General features: G+C 51.1%; 1 protein-coding gene across 1 annotated transcript; it reads left to right on the top strand.

Moving 5' to 3' along the window:
- Positions 1 to 15,177: 15,177 nt before the first annotated feature.
- On the top strand, positions 15,178 to 25,187 carry CATSPER1 (cation channel sperm associated 1; the record flags this gene model as incomplete). The annotated part of the gene is made up of 13 exons (XM_080693328.1): positions 15,178 to 15,408; positions 15,519 to 15,951; positions 17,293 to 17,502; positions 18,061 to 18,174; positions 18,269 to 18,422; positions 19,166 to 19,257; positions 19,337 to 19,480; positions 19,593 to 19,656; positions 19,799 to 19,871; positions 19,949 to 20,009; positions 21,656 to 21,731; positions 24,942 to 25,056; positions 25,164 to 25,187. The coding sequence occupies 13 exons, from the start codon at positions 15,178 to 15,180 to the stop codon at positions 25,185 to 25,187; spliced, it is 1,791 nt and encodes a 596-aa protein (XP_080549454.1).
- Between the last annotated feature and the right edge of the window lie 1,269 nt (positions 25,188 to 26,456).

Genomic DNA, 26,456 nt, shown 5'->3' with positions numbered 1-26,456 from the left:
AGCCTCACTAAGTAGCTGAGGCTGGCTTCGAACCTGCGCGATCCTCCTGTCTCAGCCTCCCAAGCGCAGGGATTACAAGCGTGCGCCACCACACCCGGCACCCCAGCCCTATTTTTAATTCTTTATTTTGAAACAGGATCTCACTGAGTTGTGGAGGGCCTAAGTAGATGAGGCTGTCCGCAAACCATGATCATTCGGTCTCAGCCACCCGAATGCTGGTATTACAAGCTTACAAGCATGCACCGCACCAGGCTTTATTCTTTATTTTGAAACAGGGCCTCACTAAATTGTTGAGGCTGGCTGTGAACCTGAGAGCCTCCTGTCTCGGCCTCCCAAGTACTGGCATTACAAGTGTGTGCCACCATACCTGGTTTAATTTGTGGGGGAGGGTTACTGGGGATTGAACTCAGAGGCATTCTACCTCTGAGCTACACCCTCAGCACTATTTTATTTTATTTGGAAACAAAGTCTCGCTAGGTTGGTGAGTCTCACTAATTGCTGAGGACATCTTCGAACCTGTGATTCTCCTGTCTTAGCCTCCTAAGTACAGGGACTACAAGCATGCACCTACCACACCCAGCTAGTTGACATTTTTTTTTTTTTTTTTTTGCAGTACTGGGGATGGAATCAAGGGGCATTCTACCTCTGAGGTGCACCCCCAACCTTATTTTTTATTCTTTATTTTGAAACAGGGTCTCACTGAGTTACAAAGGGCCTCACTAATAGTAGCTGAGGCTGTCCATGAACCCCGATCCTCCTGTCCCAGCCTCCCAAATGCTGAGATTACAAACGTGCATCACCTAGTTTGGCTGCTAGTTGACACATGATAACATGAACCTCTCCAGGTTCCTCCCCATGGCATCTATGCCCATGTTTTGTTTTGCTTTGTTTTTTTCTGGTACTGGGAATCGAACCCAGGGGCATTCTACCTCCAAGCTGCACCCCCAGCCCTATTTTTTATTCTTTATTTTGAAACCAGGTCTTACTGAGTTGCAAAGGGCCTCACTAAGTAGCTGAGGCTGGCCTTGAACCACAATCCTCAGGCCTCAGTCTCCCAAAGCCCGAGGCCCCCAGGCCTCCGGCACACTGCCTGGGCCCCAGCCCTACCGCCATCCAGGCAGCTCGCTGCTATTCCCATGGTTCACACGAGACAGATGAGGAGTTTGATGTTCTCTGGGTGATTTACTTCAACAAGCCAGATACAGATGCTTGGGGATTACATAAAGGAATGAACACGCTTATTGGCTATGATCTGGTTCCAGAACCCAAAATCACTGATGCTGCTTTGCGAGGATGCAGATGGTTACATGATTTTTGCTAGTGCTGTTTGTATCCTGGAAGTTGTTCAGGACAAAGCAGGACCTCATAAGGAAATCTATCCATATATCATCCAGGAACTTAGACCAACGTTAAATGAACTGGGAAAGCCGGGCGTGGTGGCACATGCTTGTAATCCCCGCGCTTGGGAGGCTGAGACAGGAGGATCACACGGGTTCGAAGTCAGCCTCAGCTACTTAGTGAGGCTCTCAGCAACTTAGTGAGACCCTGTTTCCAAATAAAATATAAAAAAGGTCTGGGAGTATAGCCCGGAGGTAGAAAGCTTCTGGGTTCCACCCCCCAGTACCACCAAAAATAAATAAATAAATAAATAAATAAATAAAATGAACTGGGAATCTCCACTCCAGGGGAACTCCCTTGACAAAGTGTCAATCTTCGTGGATGGGCTTCCCAAGGATTTATTGGTATTGCTACTTGATCATAAACAATTACCAGAAGCTGGGCGTGGTGGCACACGCTTGTAATCCCTGCACTTGGGAGGCTGAGACGGGAGGATCGCACAGTTTCAAAGCCAGCCTCAGCTACTCAGTGAGGCTTTCAGCAACTTAGTGAGACCCTGTTTCCAAATAAAATATAAAAGAGGTCTGGGAGTACAGCCCGGAGGTAGAAAGCCTCTGGGTTCTACCCCCAGTACCACCAAAAAAAAAAAATAATAATAATAATAATAACAATTACCTGGAAATGCTGATGATAACATATTACCTTATTTGAACAAGTTTTCCTTTATTGAGTACCAAACCTTGTAACAGTAACTTGGACTTTAATAAAAGGAAAATAAGTTTAAACTGAAAAAAAATAATGAAAAACATAACTATCAAGGGCTGGGGATGTAGCTCAGTGGTAAAATGCCCTTGGGTTCAATCCAAATAAGACACACACACACACACACACACACACACCATAGGCACAAAGAGTGGACCCTGGAGGGTATCTCTACATTGATAAGTTGGGTCCTGCACTCGTGACTTTGTGTCACATGACTTCTGCAGGGCAAGGGAGGGGCCGAACCCCCCGCGAGAATTGGGCGTTCCCGCAAGTAAAACCCCCATCTCGCGAGATGCATACCTTGAAAAGGAGAGCCCGCGTCCTCTAGCTTCAGACAGGCGCGCGGGCCCCATGGTGCCTCGCCCTGATCCCCGGGAGAGCCGTGCCATTAAAACTTTACATGCCATGTGTACCGGACCTCTCTCGTGTTTTTCACACTCCGCCGTACTCATTTCTTTTTTATTTTACTAGCATAATTTTTTATTTTACTTACATTTGGTGCCGAAACCCGGGAGAACTCTTGGGTCCCTCCCTTTTTTTTTTTTCTTTTTTCTCTTTTTATTTTTACTCTCTTTTTGAGCCCCGGGCTCTCTGACCCACCAGCAGCTCGACTGCGAGGTCCCACACCAGCGCTCCGCTTGCAGGCGCTGCTCCCACCACTGCCGCCGCTGCCGCCCCGTGCCTGCCCGGACCGTAAGCCTTCTTCCCCAGCCCGCGCTCTCTGGGAGATCCGGCGGCCTTCTTCCCGCCCCGGGCTCTGCTGAGACTCCGTGGCCATCTTTCCGGCCCCGCACTCTGCTGAGAGCCGGTGGCCATCTTTTCCCACCCACGTGCTCTCTTCCGGAGCGCTGGCGGCCATCTTCCACTGCTACCGTCGCTGGGCCACCACCGCCGGGGCGTGCAGTCTCCGCCGGCCGCCAGGCTGCCAGTTCCACCCGCCCCGAGCCAGGCTCCTTGGGTGATGCTGGCACCTGCTCTGCCTGCCGACCGCCTGCACGGGCCAGGACCTCTGCCTGCCGCTTGGACCTCCTAAAACCGCCGTTCCAGCTCGGCACTCCGGTCACCACCAGGACCTCTGGCCAGTTTGCCCCGCCCGCCCCGAGCCAGGCTCATTGGGCGGCGCACGGCCGGCCTCGGCTTCCGCCACAGCCACCCGCGCCAGGCGTAGCTCTACTCGCTGCTGCTGCTCTGTTCCACCCGCCCGAACCAGGCTCACTGGCGGAGCTCCTCGGGGCCCAGCCTCAGCGTCTGCCATGTGCTTGGAAGCCATTTTGTCTCCACACCGCAAACCCGGCAAGCCACACCGCCTGCGTGCCACCGTTTGATCCCGCCTGTGCCAGCCACCAGTGCCGTCCACACCAGCCACTGGCATCCATGCACCCCAGCTCCACCGCGCCCCCAGCAGCTTCTCAGCGCTTCTGTCACAGCCAGCGCTGGCCGGCAACGCTTCTCTCCGGTAAACTGCCTCCTTCCCTTGGTTAGCGGGTTCTGGACCTGGGTCTTCTGGTCCACTGGGACCCCAAAATCCAAGTGCTTGGTGACCCATTGTTCCCTGGTCCACTGGGACCACCCTCTGGATGACCAGGTCATCCTCCGGTTTTGAGAGGGAATGAAGACGTTCTTCCCTATCTCTTAACCTCTGTTTCCGAACGATTGAGCAGGGAAATTGGGAACGCCCATTTCCTGTTCTTTGTTTCCACCCGCGAACCAATTATGGGGAGTCGAACCTTTATACTAGCAGATGCCCTGAGAGCCTGTCTGCCTTGATACGAGTTAGGAAATGGGTTGCGGTGGCCCAGGAATAGTTAGGAACTTTTATAAGCGGTCTGGTATCCCTCCAAATGCTCTTCCCCATCAGCTGCCATTTATTTTCCCGCCAGCTGCCATTTTGTGATGGCACGCAGTCGCTGCCTGGTGACGTCACAGTCGCCATCTTGGTCCCCACAAAACTGCAATTTTGTTGGGCGGCTGCCCGGCCACTCCACACAGTCCTAAACGCGCTTGGCTTCTGGCTCCCTTTCCGACCCGCTTGGGCACGCCCTAGGTGCTGCGGGAAACGCCAGGGCCGGGCTGGGGCTGGGGCGACACCCTCTGCCCGTGGGGAGTCTGCATTGCCATTCTTGCTGGACACCTGCCCCGGGATGCGCTCTTTGTGTGTGAGTGTAGATCCGTCGCAGCTGACAGAACCTTAGCATGGCATCTAAAGTTTTAATTCCAGAGAGAAACAGGCGGAGATGGAGCGTACACTCCAACTTTGCTAAAAGGCAGATCCCTGGTAGCTGCCCTTCGGCTGGCAGTGGCAGCTCAGCCCTCTGGAGTGCCACCTAGGTGTGGAGGACTGCAACGATGACTACCTCCAGGAGCCTGCCTCAAGTGGGGCGAAGCCACGCCCACCAATCTGACTGTGCCTGGCATGTGGCCAGGAGGGCCACTGGAACAGTGCCCTTGGAAAAGGGTGAGCCCCAGGTGCCTCAACACAGGGGGAGCACCTTTCCAGACCAGGTCCCGCCGCTGGCCCTACTCAGCCTGGCTGAAGACTGACGGCTCCTTGATCCCTCAACCTCCATCCTCCTTGCCAGCTCAGGGTAGCTCTCCAGGTACTGAGTAAGCCAGTCTCCTTTTTGGTCACCTGCTCAATCTCACGATTTGTTTTTTTCTTTAATAGCCCTTGCCTGTTCAAGCCTCCTCAAGCGCACATCACTAAGCTGTCCAGGGTAACCTCCAATTCACACTGCAGCTATGCACCCACCTGCCCCCCCTTCTGGGGGACTGGACTCCCGACTCCTCCCGGCCTGGGGCCCCTGACAACGCCCCTTGACAGCAGGAAGAAGCTAGAGGGTCCAATCGTCATCCGTTATCCCTACCATCAAAAGGCCGGGATGATAAGTTGGGTCCTGCACTCATGTGACTTTGTGTCACATGACTTCTGCAGGGCAAGGGAGGGGCCGAAACCCCCACGAGAATTGGGCGTTCCCGCGAGTAAACCCCCATCTCGCGAGATGCATGCCTTGAAAAGGAGAGCCCGTGTCCTCTAGCTTCGGACAGGCGCACGGGCCCCACAGTGCCTCGCCCTGATCCCCGGGAGAGCCGTGCAATTAAAACTTTACATGCCACGTGTACCGGACCTCTCTCGTGTTTTTCACACTCTGCCATACTCACTTATTTTTTTTTACTAGCATAATTTTTTATTTTACTTAACATACATCAGTGTAGAAAAGAGGAGTAGATGTTGATACCAAGTAGCTGGTATGGCACCCTGGCCACCTCCCAGTCACCTTCGTCAACACCGGAAGGAGGTGATTGGACCCACAGAGAAGATACCTGAGACTCTGCTGCCTTTGGAGATACGGGCCAAAAGTAAGGACGCGGTCCTGAGGGAGCCCGGGTTCTGTTCCGGCTCTAGCAGAGTATCAGTGACCACTGGCCGGCCGGCAGCAGGAACCCATATGTACCAGGCTTGTTGTCTTTCTTTTTACCTTTTTTTTTTTTTTTAACCTTTTTTTACCTTTTTATTTTCTTTTCTTGTGTGTGTGTGTGCTGGGGTTGAACCCATGGGCAAGCTACACCTCCAGCCCTATTTTTTATTCTTTATTTTGAAACAGGGTTTCAATAAGTTGTGGAGGGCCTCACTAAGTAGCTGAAGCTGGCCACAAACCTGCGATCCTCCTGTCTCAGCCTCCTAAGTACTGGGATTACAAGCGTGCACCGCCAGGCCTGGCTGAAACAGGGTCTTGCTAAATTACTGCACAATGACCTTGAACCTGTGATCATCCTAGCTCAGCCTCCCAGATACTGGGACGACAGGTGTGTGCACCACACCCAGCTTAATATATTGAATCTTACCACAACAGGTGGGTTAAGTGTTGTTCTTATTCCCTTTTACAGAAAAGGAAACTGGGGCTGGGTGAAGTGCTGCATGCCTGTAATCCCAGTAATTGAGAGGCTGAGACAGGAGAATCACGGGTTTAAGGCCAGCTTCAGAAACTTAGCAAGACCATGTTTCAAAAAGAAATAAAAATGAGCCGGGCATGGTGGCACACACTTGTAATCCCAGCATTCAGGAGACTAAGACTGGAGGATCACGGTTCGAAGACAGCCTCAGGTACTTAGTGAGGCCCTTAGCAACTCAGAGAGACCCTGTTTCAAAATAAAGAATAAAAAAATTCAGGCTGGGGGTGTAGCTCAGAGGTCAAATGCCTCTGGGTTCCATCCTCAGACCCGCAAAAAAGAAAGAAAGAAAGAAAGAAAGAAAGAAAGAAAGAAAGAAAGAAAGAAAAAGCGAGCCAGGCGTGGTGGTGCACCCTTGTAATCCCCACACTTAGGAGGCTGAGACAGGAGGATTACACAGGTTCAAAGGTAGAACCCCCTCGGGTCCAATCCCCAGCATAAGGAAGGAAGGAAGGAAGGAAGGAAGGAAGGAAGGAAGGAAGGAAGGAAGGAAGGGCATCAAGGAGAAGCCACAGCAGGACGGAAACCAATCTCATGGGACTTGACATTCAGAGACATGGGGCGCAGGATTCAGTTCCTAATACTCACAAGGGCCAACCTAGCCTGACCCCCAAAGACCTTACATCTGCATCTCCTGTCTCCCCATCATCCCACAGCCACATGGGGTGGCATCCATCTCCTGCACGCAGGACTCTGTGTGTGTGTGTGTGTGTGTGTGTGTGTGTGTGTGTAGTACTGGGGATTGAACCCAAGGGTGCTCTACCTCCGAGCTACACCTCCAGCCCTATTTAATTTTTATGTTGAAACAGGGTCTCACTAAGTTACTGAGAGTCCCACTACTTGCTGAGGCTGACCTTGAACCTGGGATCCTTCTGTCTCAGCCTCCCAAGTACTGGGATTGCATGTGCCACCTGGCTTGTAATGGAACGTGTGTGTGTGTGTGTGTGTGTGTGTGTGTGTAGTACTGGGGATGGAACCCAGGAGCATTCTACCCCTGAAATATACACCCAGTCATAGTTTTTATTCTTTATTTTGAAACAGGTTCTCACTAAGTTGTGGAGGGCCTCACTAAGTAGCTGAGGCTGTCCACGAACTGCGATCCTCCTGTCTCAGCCTCCCGAATACTGTGATGACGAGCATGTGCCACTATGCCCAGCTCAGCAGGACTCCTGAAAGCTGAATTTAGTAGCCAGTTGTTGAACACACTCATCATTACAAATTAAATTATGTTAACATAATAAAATAAAGCCAGGTGTGGTGGTGCATGCTTGTAATCCCAGTACTTGGGGGGTGGGCTGAGACAGAAAGATTGCAGGTTCATAACCAACCTCAGCTACTTAGTGAGGCCCTCCCCTACTTAGCAAGACCCTGTTTCAAAATAAAGACTAAAAAGCCGGGCGTGGTGGCGCACGCTTGTAATCCCCGCTCTTGGGAGGCTGAGACAGGAGGATCGCGCAGATTCAAAGCCAGCCTCAGCTAGTTAGTGAGGCTCTCAGCAACTTAGTGAGACCCTGTTTCAAAAATAAAATATAAAATAGGGCTGGAAGTATAGCCCGGAGATAGAAAGCCCCTGGGTTCCACCCCCAGTACTACAAAAAAAAAAAAAAAAAAAAAGACTAAAAAAATAGGGCTGGGGTCGCTAGGCATAGCAGTACACACTTGTAATCCCAGAATTTGGGAGGCTGAGACAGGAGAATCACGGTTCAAAGACAACCTCAGCTACTTAGTGAGGCCCTTTGCAACTCAGTGAGACCCTGTTTCAAAATAAAGACTAAAAAATAGGGCTGGGGGTGTAGCTGGGTTCCATCCCCAATACTGAGTTCCATCCCAGTACTACAAAATAAATAAATAAATAAATAAATAAATAAATAAATAGGGCCGGGGGTATAGCTTGGAAGTAGAACGCTTCTGAGTTCCATCTCTAGTGCTAATAATAAATTATATCAAGAACTCCCTCTTGGGAGGATGAGACACGAGATCGCAAATTTGTTTTTTTTTTTTTTTTTTGGTGGTACTGGGGTTCCTGGAAGCCCTTCTACCTCTGGGCTACACTCCCAGACCTATTTTTGTATTTTTATTTAGAAACAGGGTCTCCTAAGCCAGCGCACGCGGCTGGCTTCGAACCTGCGCGATCCTCCTGTCTCCGCTTCCCAAGCACGGGGATTACAAGCGTGCGCCACCACGCCCGGCGAGATTGCAAATTTGAAACAAGCCTCAGTAAATTAGCAAGGTGTTCGGTAACTTAGTAAGGGCCTGTTTCAAAATAGAATAAACTGAGCGTGGTGGCACAAACTTCTAATCCCAGTACTTGGGAGGCTGAGATGGGAGGATCCCAGTTCGAGGACAACCTCAACTACTTAGTGACTTTGCAAGTCAGGGAGACTCTGACTTGCAGTGGAGCAGGGCTCTCACCTCATGGCAGCCACTAAGCAGTAGGCCAGGGAGAGGCCAGAGTCAACAGACACCTTTCCAGGGCAAGCCTGCGGCCACCTACTCCCTCCAACTAAGGCCCACTGCCCGCAGGTTCCGCCGCCTCCCAGTAACGCCATCAGCTACAAACTTGCATATGGATGAATCCATTGGAGAGGCCAGAGGGCTGAGGGCACAGTCCTGCCGGGACTCCGCCCCGACACTGCTGCACCCAGCCCAGGCTGTGAACACGCAAGCCTGGGGGACATTCCACATTCAACTCTAGCAGCTGGTGAGGATGCAGAGAAAGGGCAAGCCTCGCACACCGTTGCTGGGAATGTACATTAGCTCAGCCTTTAAGGAAAGCAGTAGGCAGTTGCTCAGAACACTAGAAATAGAACAACCATATGATCTAACAATCCTAGCACTCCAGTACAGGGACTGAAGGGACCTGCAACCCCTGGTTGCAATTCAAAGGCATCGAATGGGAGACGTTAAAGAGGCATCTGTAGGCTGGGGGAGTATCTCAGAGACAGCGCTCTTGCCTAGCCTGCCTGAGGTTCTGATTCCATCGCCAGCGCCACAGAGAGAGACGGAGAGATCCGCTCGTGCAGGCTCATCGCAGAACTATCCACAGTAGCCAAGATATAGAGGGTCAACCTCGTTGTCCATGAACAGATGAATGAATAAAGAAAATATAGGCCAGAAGCCGGGCGTGGTGGCGCACGCTTGTAATCCCGGCATTTGGGAGGCTGAGACCAGAGGATCGCCATTCGAGGACAGCCTTAACTACTAAATGAGGCCCTCCGCAACTTAGTGAGACCCTGTTTCAAAATAAAGATAAAAAAAAAACAGGGCAGGGGATGTAGCTCGGAGGTTGAATGCCCTTGGGTTCCATCCCTAGTACTGAAAAAAAAAATTAAAAAAAAGGAAAGGAAGGTGGAGAACAGTCTAGAACATTCTCCATTTGCCATTTTGCTGTCAATAAAAATGAACAAGCAGTTCGCGGACAGCCTCAGCTATTCAGCAAGGCCCTTCTTAACTCACCGAGACCCTGTTTCAAACAATGATAAAAGACTAAAGCCAGGTGTGGTGGCGCACGCTTGTATTCCCAGAATTCGGGAGGATGAGTCGGGAGGATTGTGGTTCGCGGCCAGCCTCAGCTACTTAGTGAGGTCCTTTGCAACTTTTTTTATTTTGTTTTAAAAATAAAAAAATAGCCGGGCGTGGTGGCGCACGCTTGTAATCCCCGCGCTTGGGAGGCAGAGACAGGAGGATCGCGCAGGTTCGAAGCCAGCCACGCGCGCTGGCTTAGGAGACCCTGTTTCCAAATATAAAATGTAAAAATAGGTCTGGGAGTGTAGCCCGGAGGTAGAAGGGCTTCCAGGAACCCCAGTACCACCAAAAAAAAATAAAAAATAAAAAATAAAAAATAGGAAGATATAGAAAATTTAAACCATCCAATAGCAATAAAAAAGATTGAAACAGCAATTAAAAGCTTACCATCAAAGAAAAGCCGAGGACCAGATGATTTTCCAAGCGAATTCTATAAAACTTTTATAGAAGAGCTAACCCCAATACTCCTCAAACTATTTCATGAAATAGAAAAAAATGGGACTCTCCCAAATACATTCTATGAAGCCAACATCACACTAATACCAAAACCGAATAAAGACAGTTTGAGGAAGGAAAACTACAGACCTATATCTTTGATGAACTTGGATGCAAAACTATTAAACAAAATACTAGCAACATGCATTCAAAATCACATAAAGAAAATCATACACCAAGACCAGGTAGGGTTCATCCCAGGGATGTAAGGCTGGTTTAACATATGAAAATCAATCCATGTAATTCATCATATAAACAGAATCAAAGACAAAAAATCACATCAGATGCTGAAAAACCATTTGATAAAATCCAACATCCATTTATGATAAAAGCACTGCAGAGAATTGGAATAGAAGGAACATATCTCAACATCATAAAGGCAATCTACAATAAGCCCACTGCCAACAGCATATTAAATGGGGAAAACCTTCAAGAATTCCCCCTAAAAACAAGAACAAGACAAGGATGTCCATTATCACCACTTCTCTTCAATATGGTACTTGAGACTCTAGCCAGAGCAATAAGGCAAGAAAAGGAAATCAAAGGAGTACAAATAGGAAAAGAAGAACTCAAACTTTCACTGTTTGCAGATGACATGATTCTATATTTAGAAAACCCCAAAACCCAACCAAAAGGTTTATAGAACTGGTCAACAAATTCAGCAAAGTATCTGCATACAAAATCAATCTTAAAAAATCAGAAGCTTTTCTGTACACCAATCATAAATCCACTGAAAAAGAAATTCACAAAACACTTCCACTCAGGATCTCCCACAAAAAAAATAAAATACTTAGTAATAAACTTAACCAAGGAGGTAAAAGATCTCTACAAAGAAAATTATAAAACACTGAAAAAAGAAATCGAAGATCTTAGAAGATGGAAAGATCTTCTATGTTCATGTTTAAAAGTAAATATCAGAGTAAATATCAGTAAAATGGCCATCCTAGCTGGGCATGGTGGCGCACACTTGTAATCCCAGCATTCAGGAGGCTGAGACCGGAGGATCGCGGTTCGCGGACAGCCTCAGCTACTTAGTGAGGCCCTCTGCAACTCAGTGAGACCCGGTTTCCAAATAAAGAATTAACAATAGGACAGGGGTTGTAGCTCAAAGGTTGAATGCCCCTGGGTTCCATCTCCAGACCTGCAAAAAAAAAAAAAAAAAAAAAAAAAAAGCCCATCCTGCTGGGCGTGGTGGCACACGCCTATATCCCTGCGCTTGGGTGGCAGAGACAGGAGGATCGCGCATGTTCGAAGCCAGCCTTGCTGGCTTAAGAGACCCTGTTTCCAAATAAAATATAAAAAAAAAAATGGCCATCCTTCCAAAAGTGATCAACAGATTTAACTCAGTGCCCATTAAACTACCAAGATCATTCCTCACAGACATAGAAAAATCAATCTTTAAATTTATTTGGAATAACAGAAAGCCCAGAATAGCCAAAGTAGTTCTCAGCTACAAAAACCACGCAGGAGGAATCACAATACCTGACTTTATACTACAAAGCCACTGTAATAGAAACAGCATGGTACTGGCACAAAAACAGATACATAGACCAATGGAGCAGAATAGAAGACCCAGAAACAAGTCCACACACTTTCAGCCATTTGATTTTTGACAAAGGGGCCAAAAACATACACTGGAAAAAAGATAGCCTCTTCAACAAATGGTGTTGGCAAAACTGGTTAACCATATGCAGAAAATTGGAAATTAATACCACTTTCTTACCCTGCACAAAAGTCAACTCAAGATGGATCAAAGACTTGGAAATCAAACCAGAGACCGTGAAGCTCCTTGAAGAGGGCAGAGGTCCAACACTGCAACACATAGGCACAGATAAACACCTTCTCAACAAGACCCCAAAGGCACAACAAATTAATAGGCGAATCAATACGTGGGATTGCATGAAACTGAAGAGCTTCTGTTCAGGAAAGGAAACTGTCAAGAGCCTCAATCGAGAGCCAACAGATGGGAGAAGATTTTTGCTACCTATACCTCCTATAGAGGACTAATATCTAGAATATACAGAGAACTCAAGAAACTCAACACTAAGAAAACAAATAATCCAATAAAAAATGGGCAAGCGAACTAAATAGACACTTCATGAAAAAAGAAATTCAAATGGCCAATAAATGCATGAAAAAATGCTCAACATCACTGGCACTCAGAGAGATGCAAATCAAAACTACCCTGAGATTTCACCTAACTCCAACTAGAATGGCCATCATTCAAAACACAAACAACAATAGATGCTGGCAAGGATGTGGAGAAGTGGGAACTCTAAGACATTGTTGGTGGGATTGCAAATTAGTGCAACCACTTTGTAAAACAGTATGGAGAATCTTCAGAAGAATGGGAACAAATTTACCATTTGATCCAGCAATACCACTTCTGGGTGTCTACCCAAAAGAAAAGAAACCAAACTACCAAACTAATACATGTGCACCTATGTTCATAGCTGCACAATTCACGAACTGCGATCCCCTAGTCTCAGCCTCCCAAATGCTAGGATTACAAGTGTGTGCCGTTCTATTTTAGAGATAGAATGCTCCTGGGTTCAGCCGGGCATGGTGGCGCATGCTTGTAATCCCAGCATTTGGGAGGCTGAGACCCGAGGATCGCGGTTCGCGGACAGCCTCAGCTACTTAGTGAGGCCCTCTGCAACTCAGTGAGACCTGGTTTCAATATAAAGAATAAAAAATAGGGCAGGGGCTGTAGCTCGGAGGTCGAATGCCCCTGGGTTCCATCCCGGTTTGCCGCTAGCCTCAGCTATTTAGTGAAGCATTTTGCAATTTAGCGGGACCTTGTTTCAAAATAAAGAATAAAAAAAATAGAGCTGAGGGTGTAGCTCAGAGGTAGAATGCCCCTGACATTCATCCCCAGTACTGCAAAAATTAAAATAATAATAAAATAAAATAAATAATGGATGATTGTTTGATTTTGCTAATAATCTAAAAGGTGGGTTTCCACCAATATCAGTGGTCAAGGAGAGACTATTAATATCAAGTAACATTTCTTATGTTATAAATATAAGCTTTACATTGTGTGTGTGTGTGCTTGTGGTACTGGGGATTGAATTCAGGAGCATTTTATCTCTGAGCTACACATCCAGTCCTTTTTTTTTTTTTTAGTCTTTTTTGTTTGTTTGTTTTTGTTTTTGTGGTACTGGGATTGAACCCAGGGGCATTCTACCTCTGAGCTACACCCCCAGCCCTATTTTTATTTATTTATTTATTATTTTTTTGGTGGTACTGGGGTTCCTGGAAACCCTTCTACCTCCAGGCTACACTCCCAGACCTATTTTTTAATATTTTTATTTGGAAACAGAGTCTCTTAAGCCAGTGCGGCTGGCTTCGGATCTGTGCGATCCTCCTGTCTCCACCTCCCAAACACGGGGCGGGGGAGGGGGCGCCACACCCGGCCCCAGCCCTATTTTTTATTTTTATTTTTTTTGCGGGTCTGGGGATGGAACCCCAGGGCATTATTCTTTATTTTTGAAACAGGGTCTCACTAAGTTGAGGAGGGCCCAAATAGCTGAGACTGGCCACAAACCTGGATCCTCCTGTCTTGGCCTCCAAAGTACTGGGATTACAAGTGTGTGCCACCATGCCCAGCATACTTTTTTTTTTTTTTTTTTGTACTGGGGATTTCTACCTCCAAACTCTACGCCTAGCCCTATTTTATTTTTTATTTTGAAACAGAGTCTCACCCAGTTGCTGAAAGTCTCACTAAATTGCTGAGGCTGGCCTTGAACCTGTGATCCTCTTGTCTCAGCTTCCCAAGCACTGGGATTACAAGTAAGCGCCACTAGGTCTGTTTATCTTTTGGGTTTTTTTTTTGTTGTTTGTTTGTTTGTTTGTTTTTTGTGGTACTGGAGACGGAACCCTTCTACCTCCGGGCTACACTCCCAGACCTATTTTATATTTTTTATTTGGAAACAGGGTCTCTTAAGCCAGCGAGACTGGCTTCGAACCTGCGCGATCCTCCTTTCTCTGCCTCCCAAGTGCAGAGATTACAAGCGTGCGCCACCACGCCCAGCTATCTTAATTTTTTTTTAATCCCTTGAAGTAGGTATTATTATTCCCAAATTACAGAGGAAGAAACTGAGACACAGGAAAGGGAAGCAACAAGCCCCAGGTCACACACAGGTACTTTTTTTTTTTTTGTGGTACTGTGGATGGAACCCAGGGGCTTTTCTACCTCGGGCTACACTCCCAGACCTATTTTATATTTTATTTGGAAACAGGGTCTCACTAAGTTGCTGAGAGCCTCACTAAGTAGCTGAGGCTGGCTTCGAACCTGTGCCATCCTCCTGTCTCAGCCTCCTGAGCTCTGGGATTACAAGCGTGCGCCCCCACGCCCAGCACACACAGGTACTCGTAAGAGAGTCAAACAGCTCCATCTCACAGTCAGCTGGTCTCTAAGTGGGATGAGAACTAGGCCAGCAGGTCTCAGGGAGTTCTTCACTTCAAGGCAGAAGTGTCTGAAGGGCTGTGGCCACTGACGTGCTGGTCACGCTGGACCTCAGGTTCCACATCTTCTAATAGGCACAATAATTCTCGATTCTGAAGAAAAATCCAGGAAGAGGCATTTGGGGTTTTGTTTTGTTTTGTTTCTTTGGTTTTTTGTGGTACTGGGGATGGAACCCTGGGGCATTCTACCTCCGAGCTACACCCCCAGCCCTACTTTTTATTTTTTATTTTGAAACAGGGTCTCACTGAGTTGCAAAGAGCCTCAGTACGTAGCCGAGTCTGCCCTCAAACCATGATCCTCCTATCGCAGCTTCCAAAATGCTGGGATTACAAGGGTGTGTTGAAAGAGGCATTGGTAAATAAAGCCCAAGCCTCACTAAGCTGGTGACATCACAGCGCTGAGAGTTCCAAGAGGACAGTCAGGCCTTCTTAGAAGCCCAGCGCGCAGTTGGCACTGAGCTCAGCTTGGCAGCCAGCAAGAGACCTGTTGGTTCCAATTCTTTCTTCCTTCCACGCTTCCCAGCAAAATTATGGATCAGAATGAAGCAGACACCCATAACCTTGCTCCAGGCTCTCAGCCCCAGGTGTCACGCCGCCCTAGTGCAGCCCACGCTCACCACCGCAGGGATAGCCATCACCATGGCGGCGAATCCCATCCCTCCCATCCCTCCCACTCTTCCAAACCTCAGCCTCACCTCCTCTCCGCCCTCGGTCCAGGGTTCTCCCAAGCCCCCGCCCCTTCTCAGCACTCTCAACACAGGGAGCACCACGGAGAAAGGACGCACCATAGCAGGGAGCACGGCTCCCAGAACCGCGCAGACGCCTCCTCCCATCGTCGCGACTCCCAAGTCGTTCACAGGCAACACCTCGGTGAGAATTTATCCCACCTCTCCTCTGGCGGGATTCTCCACCCCAGCTTGCCTTCCCACCATGAGAGGTCACACCAGGGTGACGACAGCCACCCTGGTGCGCCACCTCAGGCTGGTGGGACCCCCTCCCCCCGCCCCAGAAAGTCTATGCACCCTGGGGCCACCCCTTCCCTGTCCTCGGAGGGGTCCTACTTGCGTGGCATATCTCGTTCCCATGGAGAGCGTCGGCCCCCCGGCGAGGGCAGCCAGGACCGAGACCCAGACCACCCAGACCGAGAGCGCCGCCACCGGGAGCACCACCACCACCGCCGCCGGGAGCACCCCGGGAGCCCGTCCCAAGCCTCCTACCCGCACAAGTCTCACAGCATCCTTCGCACCTCCCCGTCGCCCATCGCGGGCCACCTGCGCAAGGGCTTGGGCCAAAGCCTCACGCAGTCCCACGTCACCTTTTACTCGACCCCTTCTCGGCACTCCAGCAGAGTCCATCCGCATACCTACAGAGACTCGGAGAGCTGGAGCGAAGAGCATGTTCATAAACACAAAAGTGAGTCCCGGCTGGGCCTCCCCACCCCAAGCCCCGCCGGGCTCACCTCCACACCTGGCCCTCCCCTGCCTGGGCCTCCTCCCTCCTCACCAGGCCAGGCATTGTCTATCCCCTGAAGTCCGCACCTCTGCAGGCCACCAGGTGTCTCTGAGCCCTTACTGCCTTACTTGGTACAAGTTTGCTTTTCAAACATCAACATTCTGGCGGAGCGTGGGTGCTGGCCTGCCTGGGCCCTGGTGGGGGACAGAGAGAAGAATCCAGCTCAGTGTCTGCCCTTCAGGGGCTCAAGGACTGTGGTTCGTGGACAGTCTCAGCTACTTATACCCTTTGCAATTCAGTGAGACCCTGTTTCCAAATAAAGAATAAAAAATAGAGCTGGGAGCTGGGCGTGGTAGCACACGCTTGTAATCCCAGCGCTTGGGAGGCTGAGACAGGAGGATCGCACAGGTTCAAAGCCAGCCTCAGCTACTTAGTGAGGCTCTCAGGAATTTAGTGAGATCCTGTTTCCAAATAAAGTATAAAATAGGTCTGGGAGTATAGCCCAGAGGTAGAAAAGCCCGTGGGTCCCACCCCTAGTACCACACACACACACACAAAATAATAATAAAAAAATAGGGCTGGGGTATAGCTTGGAGGTAGAATGCCCCTGTATTTCATTCCTAGTACCACACACACAAAAAAATAGGTTGGGGGTGTAGCTGGGAGGTAGACAACTCCTGTGTTCAATCCCTAGTACCACGGGGGGGGGGGGGACGGGGACACAGGGCTGGGGGTGTAGCTCAGAGGTAGAATACCCCTGAGTTCAATCCCCGGTATCGCAAAAGTAAAAAAAAATAAAATAAATAAAAAAGCTGGGGGTGTAGCTCAGAAGTAGAATGCCCCTGGGTTCAAACTTGAGTAGCAAACAAAAAATCCAAACCAAACCAAAACAAACACAAACCAAAAAAACCAAAGGGGGGGGGCTAGGAAGAAAAGAGGTTTCAACAGGATTTTTTTTTTTTTAAATACTGGAAGACTGAACCCAGAGGCATTCTATCTCCGAGCTACACCCCACCCTATTTTTTATTCTGTGACGAATTTTGACTAATATTTTTACTAATTTTTTAATTAATTTACCAATATTTTTACTACTGATTTCACTAATGTTGCAGAGGGCCTCACTAAGTATGGTAGGCATGAACCTCCTTCTCAGCCTCCCAAGTCCTGGGATTAGCCACCGCGCCTGGCTTGGGGAGGCTATCTCTCCGATCTTAAAGAGGAAAGGCTCAGCAAGAGGAGGGGTGGTCTGGGATGCCCACACTTCTCACCTGCAGACATGACTATCTGACCCTGTGAAAACAGGCCGGCTGCCGCGGGGGCACAAGAAGCCACACTCGGTAGACATCTTCCAGTCGTTGAAGGAAAAAGTAAGCCTCGTTATTTGGGGCTTCCGGAAATTGATCTGGCAGCTGACGGAGTCCCTGGCCTTCGAAACTTTCATCTTCATCGTCGTCTGCCTGAATACCATCATGCTTATAGCCCAAACATTCGCTGAAGTTGAGGTTCGGGGTGGTAAGAACCAGGGGTCCCTGTCCTGATGGCAAAGGCTCCTGATCTTCCAGCTCCACTGGTACCTGATCCAGTGGGGGGGGGGGGTTTACAACATAGCACCCTCGGTCCTCATCCGGGAAGTCATCTGTGCTAGAAGCGAGACTCCAAAGGTCCTGCCCAGGTCAGCGCAACCACAAGCTGTGCTGATCGTGATGCAGCCACCAGGGGGCGCATCTGCTCTAACCCTGCGGCTCTGGGGGGGCGGGGTCCCGGAGCTCTGCTGCTCCAGCCCCCCTCGAGGAGGCCGCCCCCGGAGGAGGGGTGCGTGTGGAAAGCTCGCTGGGGAACTGGCCTGGAGCCCCGTGGAGCAGGGCGGAGGAAAGGGCCCGCCACGTGCTAAAGTCGCGGGCACTGATGCTCCTGACTCCATGGGCAGACGGTTAGCATCCCCGTTACAGACGGGACGACTGAGGCAGAGCTCAGCACACGGTCGCTTAGGGGGAGCTCAGTCCGTGGGCTCGCGGGAGCCCCGTGATGGGGCGGCGGGGCGCGCCCTGAGGGAGCCCGGTTTCCTCCCAGAGTACTACTTCCTCCTCCTGGACTGCATTTTTCTCTGCGTCTACGTAGTGGAAGCCATGCTCAAGCTCATCGCCCTGGGCCTATCGTATTTTTATGACTTGTGGAACAATCTGGGTGCGTAGGGTCGGGGCCGGGTGGGGTGCTGAGCTGCTGGGGGTGGGGTGCGGGTCTCGGGAGAGCCCGCCCACTCCGCACCCTCTCCCCTCAGACTTCTTCATCATGCTCATGGCGGTGCTGGACTTCGCGCTCATGCAGATCAACTCCCTGTCCTTCTCCTTCTACAGCCAGAGCCTCTACCGCCTCCTCAGGGTCTTCAAGAGCATGAGGGCGCTGAGGGCCATCCGCGTCCTGCGGAGGCTCAGGTGTCTGCTCAGATGTGGGACGCAGGCCTGGGTTCCCCAGGAAGCCACTGTGGCCGAGCAAAGGATGGGGGGGGGTCCTTGGGATTCATTGCTGGAATCAGTCTTCTTTTTTTTTTTTTTTTTTTTGTACTGGGTATTGAACCTAGGGCCATTCTGCCTCCAAGGGACACTCCCAGCCCTATTTTAATTAATTAATTAATTTATTTATTTATTTATTTTTGCAGTACTGGGGATTGAACCCAAGGGCATTCTACCTCCAGCTACACCTGCTATTTTTTATTCTTTCTTTCTTTATTTATTTTTGCGGGTCTGGTGATGGAACTCAGAAGGATTCGACCCCTGAGCTACACCCCCAGTCCTATTTTTTTTTTCTATATTTTGAAACCAGGTCTCACTGAGTTGCAGAGGGCCTCACTAAGTAGCTGAGGCTGTTCAAGAACCTGCGATCCTCCTGTCTCAGCCTCCCAAATGCTGGGGTTACAAGCGTATACCACCATGCCGGGCTCTCAATTTTTTTTTTATTTTGAAACAGGGTCTCGCTCAGTTGCTGAGGCTAGCCTTGAACCTGTGGTCCTCATGTCTTAGCCTCCCAAGGACTGAGATTGCAGGTGTAGGCCACTGTGCTGGGATCAGTCTCTTCATTTTCCAGGAAAGGGTCAGGATTCCCTTGGGTCATCAGTCAATCAGGGTTTGGGTGGCAGACCCCTACCCCACTGCCTCAGCCTCCTTCCCCCCTCCCACAGCATCCTGACCAGCCTCCAGGAAGTGACGGGGACCCTGAGCGGATCCTTGCCATCCATCGTGGCCATCCTGACCCTCATGTTTACCTGCCTCTGTATCCTGAGCCTGGGCTGGCGGGAGCAGGGGCGGCCGGGGCGGGAGCACCATGAGCCTGTGTGGCCCTCAGCAGCCAGTCCTCTTCTCTGTGGTCCTCCGGGCGCTGTTCCGCAAGTCGGACCCCAAGCGCTTCCAGAACATCTTCACCACCATCTTCACGCTCTTCACCCTGCTCACCCTGGACGACTGGTCGCTCATCTACTTGGATAGCCGGGCTGAAGGTGGGCCGGTCCCAAGGGCCCAGAGACCCCACCTGTGTCGGGGGCTTCTGAGGCCGGGGGCAGGGGCGCAGCGAGCAGGGGCCGCGGTGATTGACAGCCCTCCCTCCCCCAGGCGCCTGGTACATCATTCCCATCCTCATGGTTTACATCATCATCCAGTACTTCATCTTCCTCAAGTGAGGCTCCTGCCCTCTCCGCACTGAGCCCGTCCCGGAGCCCCCGCCCGCCTCACCCTGGCGGCCCCGCTTAACGGGGTGGGGTACAGGGGCTTTTCTCCAGGTCCCCCTGGAGAAGACCCACTGGCCCCTTCCTCGCCAGCCTGGTGATTGCTGTCCTGGTGGATAACTTCCAGATGGCGCTGCTCAAAGGCTTGGAGAAAGTGAAGCAAGAGGTACCAGCTGGGGCGGGCGGGCGCCCGGCGTCCAGGGGGGCGAGGACGCCTGCAGAACTGAGGCCTCTTCTCCCCAGAAAGCCGCCATGAAGACCGAGAAGCTGCTGGACGACTCGCTGACAGAGCTCCAGAAGACAGGTCTGGCCGCCACCCTGGTCCCACCTAGCACAGGGCCGGACTCCACCTGGCCAGCCTCCCTCCCCAGCAGTGCACAGAGTCTCACAGCCAGGGTCAGAGTGGTTGTTGTTTATTTTGGGTACATTCTACCTCCAATCCACACTCCCAGCCCTATTTTATTTTATTTATTTGTGTGTGTGTGTGGTACTGAGGATGAACCCAGGGGCACTCTACCTCTGAGCTAAAGCCCCAGACCTATTTTTTTTTTTTCAGGACTTGGGATGGAACCCAAGGGCACTCTATCTCTGAGCTACACCCCCAGCCCTATTTTTCTGTGTGTGTGTGTGGGGGGGTGTCTGGGGATGGAACCCAGGGAAATTCGACCTTTGAGCTACACCCCTGCCCTATTTTTTATTCTTTATTTTGAAACAGGGTCTCACTAAGTTGTGGAGGACCTCACTAAGTAGCTGAGGCTGTCCGCAAAATCGTGATGCTCCTGTCTCAGCCTCCCAAATGCTGGGATTACAAGCATGTGCCACCACACTTGGCTTATTCTTTTTATTTTGAAACAGGGTCTCTCTAAGTTGCTAAGGCTGGCCTCAAACCTACAATTCTCCTCTCTCTGCCTCCCAAGTACCAGGATTACAGGCATGGGCCATGATGCCTGGCAATCTCAGAGTTTTAGAATGTGAGATGTGGGCTGGGCGTGGTGGCGCACGCTTGTAATCCCCGCGCTTGGGAGGCTGAGACAGGAGGATCGTACAGGTTCGAAGCCTCAGCTACTTAGTGAGGCTCTCAGCAACTTAGTGAGACCCTGTTTCCAAATAAAGTATAGGCCGGGCGTGGTGGCGCACGCTTGTAATCCCCGCGCTTGGGAGGCAGAGACAGGAGGATCACGCAGGTTCGAAGCCAGCCGCACACGCTGGCTTAGGAGACCCTGTTTCCAAATCAAAAAATGTAAAAATAGGTCTGGGAGTGTAGCCCGGAGGTAGAAGGGTTTCCAGGAACCCCAGTACCACACACACAAAAATAGGGCTGGGGGTGTAGCTGAGAGGTAGAATGTCCCTGGGTTCAATCCCTGGTAACACACATAAATAAATAAATAAATAAATAAATAAATAAATAGATAAAACTCATGTGTGGTGGTGCACACTTGTAATTCAAGCATTTGGGAGGCTGAAACAGGAGGGTCGCAGTTCGAGGACAGCCTCAGCTACTTAGTGAGGTCCTTTGCAACTCAGTAAGACCCTGTTTCAAAATAATGAAAAATAGGGCTGGGGGTGTAGCTTGGTGGTAGAATGCCCCTAGGTTCTATTCCATTACCGCAAAAATAAATAAATAAATAAATAGGGCTGGGGCGTGTAGCTAGAAGGTAGAATGCCCCTGTGTTCAATCTCTAGTACAGAGAGAGAGACAAAGAGACAGAGACAGAGAGACACAGAAAGAAAGAAAAGAAAGGAAGGAAGGAAAGAAGGAAGAAGGGAAGGACAGAAGGAAGGAAGGAAGGAAGGAAGGAAGGAAGGAAGGAAGGAAGGAAGGACATGGATGCTGGACAGGGGCACGTGCTGCATTCCTGGAAAGCCGGCTCTTTGGGGGCCCCGGATGGCACTCCGTGCCTCCCCCCTCTGAATCTAACCCTCTCCCTGCCGCGCTGCCTCTTCGTGCAGACCCTGACGATAACCTGAGCGAGGAGATCATGTGGAAGGACTTCATCGAGAGGAAGTTTGGGAACTTGACAGAGAGGTGAGGAGGAGCTGAGAAGCGAGGGGCGATCTGGGCGCCGCCTCGGGAGGGGCCACCGCACCCTGTGGAGTCCAGCAGCAGGGACCCCGCCCCCTCCACCCTCGCCAAGGCCAGGCCCGTGAGGGCTGCAGGGACCCAGAGAGGACGCAGCCTGCGCCCCTAGCGCTGAGGGCCCGGCTCTAGCCACCTGTGCTGGGATGCAGGGATCGTGAGGAGAGCAGCTTGGGCAAAGCCCTGGAGGCCAGTCACTCAACCCCATCCCTGTCTCCTGCCTGGGGACCGGGGTCCCGGAGGGGTCCTCGGTCCAAGTCCGGCTTTCTGACTTTCAGGCCTGGCTTCCCCGAGGTTCTCTCTACAAGCCCGGCAGGGCAGGGCTGGCCCAAGAGCGAGCGCCTCAGGGCTCTGCCCGCTCAAGTGAGAGTCCAGACTCCTTGGCTCGGCATTCGGCGCCCTGCCCGACCAGGCCTGCGCCAGCCTCCCACATTAACACTGCAGCCATCGCCAGCCCAGAACAGCCTTGCTTTGCCTAAGCTCTTTTTCTGTGTGTGGTTTGGGGGACTGAACCCAGAGGCATTCTACTTCTAAGCTCACCCCAGCCCTATTTATCTATTTATTTGGTATTGGGGATGGAACCCAGGTGCATTCCACCTCCAAGCTACACCCCTAGCCCTATTTTTTATTCTTTATTTTGAAACAAGGTCTCACTGAGTTGCAAAGGGCCTCACTAAGTAGTAGCTGAGGCTGTCCGTGAATCCAGATCCTCCTGTCTCAGCCTCCTAAATGCTGGGATTACAAGCGTACGCCACCGTGCCTGGTTCCAGCCCTATTTTTATTCTTTATTTTAAAACAGGGTGTCAATGAGTTGCAAAGGGCCTCCCTAAGTACCTGAGACTGTCTGTGACCTGCTGGCTGTGAATCCTCCTGTCTCAGCCTCCCAAATCTTGGGATTACAAACATGCACCACCGTGCCTGGCTCGTATTTATTTATTGAACAAGATCTCACCAAGTTTCTGAGAGCTCACTAAATTGCTGAGGCTGGCCTCAAACCTTAGATCCTCCTTTCTCAGCCTTCCAAGCACTGAGATTACTGGCGTGCATTATCACGCCGGGCTGGCCCATTCTCTTTAGGGTTAGGGTATGTGCCAAGCAAGCAGAGATAGCACTTACTTGTTGACCTCTGGGCCTTTGCTTGCACTGTGCTGTCCTCCTGGAATGTTCTCTGGATGCTCAGGCCAGGCACAGATGACCAGGAGTTGAGAGGGCTGAGTTCCAGTCCTGTTCCTCCTCCACAGTGTTGACCACCTTGTCTGGCTGTCCATTCCTCTGCCATACTTTCCCGATTCCATCCACCAAGAGCGGATCTTCAGTGTAGACTGGCTAATTTGTGGGGAGGGTATTAGGGATTGAATCCAGGGGAATTCTATCTCTGAGCTGTACCCCCAGATCTAGTTATTTATTGTGTGTGTGTGTGTGTGTGTGTGTGTGTGTGTGTGTGTGTGTGTTACTAGGAATTGAACCCAAAGATGTTCTACCTATTCTTTATTATGAAACAGGGTCTCACTAAGTTGTGGAAGGCCTCGCTAAGTAGCCGCGGATGTCCGAGAACCAGCAATCCTCCTGTCCCAGTCTCCCAAATACTGGGATTACAGGCATGTGTCACCACGCCCGGCTTGCCCTGAGTTTTATCCCTTACAATGGTGCCTTCCCTCTTCAGATGATAAGCTCCAGGCTCCTTGCCTTGACACTCTCAGATGTCTGACCTCAACTTGCCCACTCCCAGAGGCATCCTTCCCTGAGCCCTCCCTCACCCCGTGACTGTGCCTCCCGCTGGTCTTCTACTTTGGAGTACCAGGAGCCCTGCTCCGGCCTGGCAAACCATCCGTCTTCCAAACTCAGCTGGGTGGCCCTCCCTCCAGGGGCCTTTCCTGGTCCCCTCGGGGCTCTCAGCACGCCGTGCTGTGCTTGCCAGCGTTTTTCAAGGAGGTCTGTCTGTGGGAAGCCTGGCTCTCGTTTATCTACATCCTTGGAGCATCTCACGGCATGTGCTATTTTCTGTGTGTTTGGTGGAAGGACTGATAAGATCCAGTGGGAGGATGGGTAGATCATGGTGGGTGAGAAAATGGTCGAGGGGGGGTGGACCTCGGGAGGGACCGGTGGATATGGGGGACTCAGTAGTAGGATGGAGGAGCGAATGGATGGTTAGGTGGGTAGATATGGCTGTGGGTCCCTGGCATAGATGGGGGGGCACAGAGATGGGTGGCTGAATGCATAGAAAGATGGATGACTGGGTGGCTAAACCAATAATTGCCAGAATCCTCCCGGTACAGGAAGAAATGAGTTTGTTAGGTATTAAAAAGGAGACAGGCCGGGCATGGTGGCGCACGCTTGTAATCCCAGCATTTGGGAGGTGGAGATTGGAAGATCGCGGTTCGCGGACAGCCTCTGCTACTTACTGAGGCCCTCCGCAACTGAGTGAGACCCTTTTTCAAAATAAAGAATAAGAAATAGGGCAGGGTGTGTATCTTGGAGGTCAAATGCCCCTGGGTTCCATCCCCAGACCTGAAAGGAAAAAAAAAGAGACAGACTGTCGGGGTGTGGTGGCACACGCCTGAAATTCCAGTACTAGGAAGGCCAGAGGTAGGGGGTCGAAGATTTGATGGTAGCCTCGGCCTCTTCGTGAGACCCTTAGCAGCTTGAGACCCTCAGCAACTGAGCCAGACCCTTTATCAAAATAAAAAATAAGCCAGGAGCGGTGGCACACACTTGTAATCCCAGCATTTGGGAGGCTGAGACTGGAGGATTGCGCAGGTTCGAAGCCAGCCTCAGCTACTTAGGGAGGCCCTTTGAAACTCAGTGAGACCCTGTTTCAAAATAAAGAATAAAAAAATAGGGGTGGGGGTGTCACTTGGAGGTAAAATGCCCCTGGGTTCCATCCCCAGTTCTGCAAAATAATAATAAAATAATAATAATAATAATAATAATAATAATAATAATAAAATAAAAAATTTAAAAATAAACTAGAGCTGGGGATGTAGGTTGGAGATAGTTTCTGGGTTTAATCCTCACTAGCAAAAAAAAAAAAAAAGAAAAAGAAAAAGAAAAAATAAAGGAAATGAGACATACTGGAAATGGAGGTCTAGGATGCTGTTAGTTTTGGGGGGAAGATTGGCAAGAAGAGCCCCGGGGTCCGAGCCACTGCCTCCGCCCCAGCCAGAAGCAGCTCCAGTTCCAGTTCCTGCAGCTCGTGGCAGCTGTAGAGCAGCAGCAGCAGCAGTTCAGGTCCCAGGCGAGTGTCATCGATGAGATCGTGGACACTACCTTTGAGGTGAGCCGGCTGGGGGGGAGGGGGCCCCAGGGCTGTGCCAGTCACGTGGGCATTGGGAAGGCAGGGTGGGCACCACCTCATCCACTCGCCTTCCGTCCCCCCCACAGGCTGGAGAAGAAGACTTCAAGTGACCCCGTCGAGAGCCACTGGAGAGACTGGAACGCCCGGCAAGCAGCCTGAGGGCGGGGGGACGAGTCCCCAGTTCTGCTAGAATGATTGTATCGGCCCTGTGGGGCTGGTGTCCCAACAGAGTTTGAAAACTCCAGAAGGCTTTGTGTCCTCAGTGGCGGAGCACAGGGCGGAGGTGTGTGAGTGGCGCCTGTGAAAGGGGCTGATCTTGGATCCCCTCTGGCCTCAGGACCTGGCATCCCCGCTCAGCAGCCAGGGGGGTGATGCAGGGCTGAGAGCAGGCTCGGGACCGGACTGGAGGTGCCAGGAAGGGACAGAGAGGGTGGTACCTTGGGGAAGAACACCCACCCTTCTGGCCCTAGGCCAGAAGAAATAGGATAGGCTGGAACAGCTCAGGGTTACCAGGGTCGGGGTGGGGAAAATAATAGGCTCCAGAAATGGGGCCTGAGCCCAGGAACTTGGGCCTAGCAGCCTCCCTAGTGTCCAGTATAAGGGTACGAGTCCCGTGGGGCTCTCAGGAACCCAGAGGTCAGGGGTCACTGCCATCTCTTGTCCTGCCTGGGATTGGATGGTAGCATCCAGGGATTGGGACAGCTGTTCAGGTCCTTCTGGCTCAGGGTGGGTAGAGGCAGGGGTGTGTGGGAGGGACTAGCTGCTGTTGGGAGACCCCTCCTCATGGCCTGAGCCTGCACCAGATGTCCAGAGACCCTGTGCCCACGGCTGAGTGGCCTGTGCTGGGCCCTGAAGACCTAGCACCGAATCAGGCGAAGCCAGGCTTGGCCTGGGGGCCGGGGATCTTCCACCATCTACAACTCTCACCCTTGGTGGAAGCCAGTCCCGAGTGACAGTTTTGACAACCACCCCTCACCTCTGGGTTGGAGCAGACAGTGGTTGGACCCCAGGACAGAAACAGCTGTCCCCTCTCTGGCTGGCTGAAGGCACTGGCTGGCCCAGGGCCCAGGAATAGACACTGCAGAGGAAATGCCATGTGGGACTGGGCAGAGATTCCAGAGGTGGAAAAGTCACTAGGCAGACATCCCGGGCCTCGCCCCACCCAGGACCTCCTAGCACATTCATCTAACAAGCATTTCCTGCCACCCGCCTGCTTGGTGGCGCATGGAAACCTTAGGAAGGGTGCCACGTCCCTCCCCAGGCCACTGAGCCGCCACGGCTGATAGGATCCCATGTCCCTGTCAAAACCAGCCCTCAGGTATCCGGGCTCCTAGGTGGCATTCAGCTTCTGGGTTCCACCTCTCTGCCCCCACCTGGAT

This window comes from Muscardinus avellanarius, assembly GCF_963383645.1.
Source record: "Muscardinus avellanarius genome assembly, chromosome: 1".
Taxonomy (NCBI): Eukaryota; Metazoa; Chordata; class Mammalia; order Rodentia; family Gliridae; genus Muscardinus; species Muscardinus avellanarius.
This window is presented reverse-complemented; position numbering and strand designations above follow the sequence as displayed.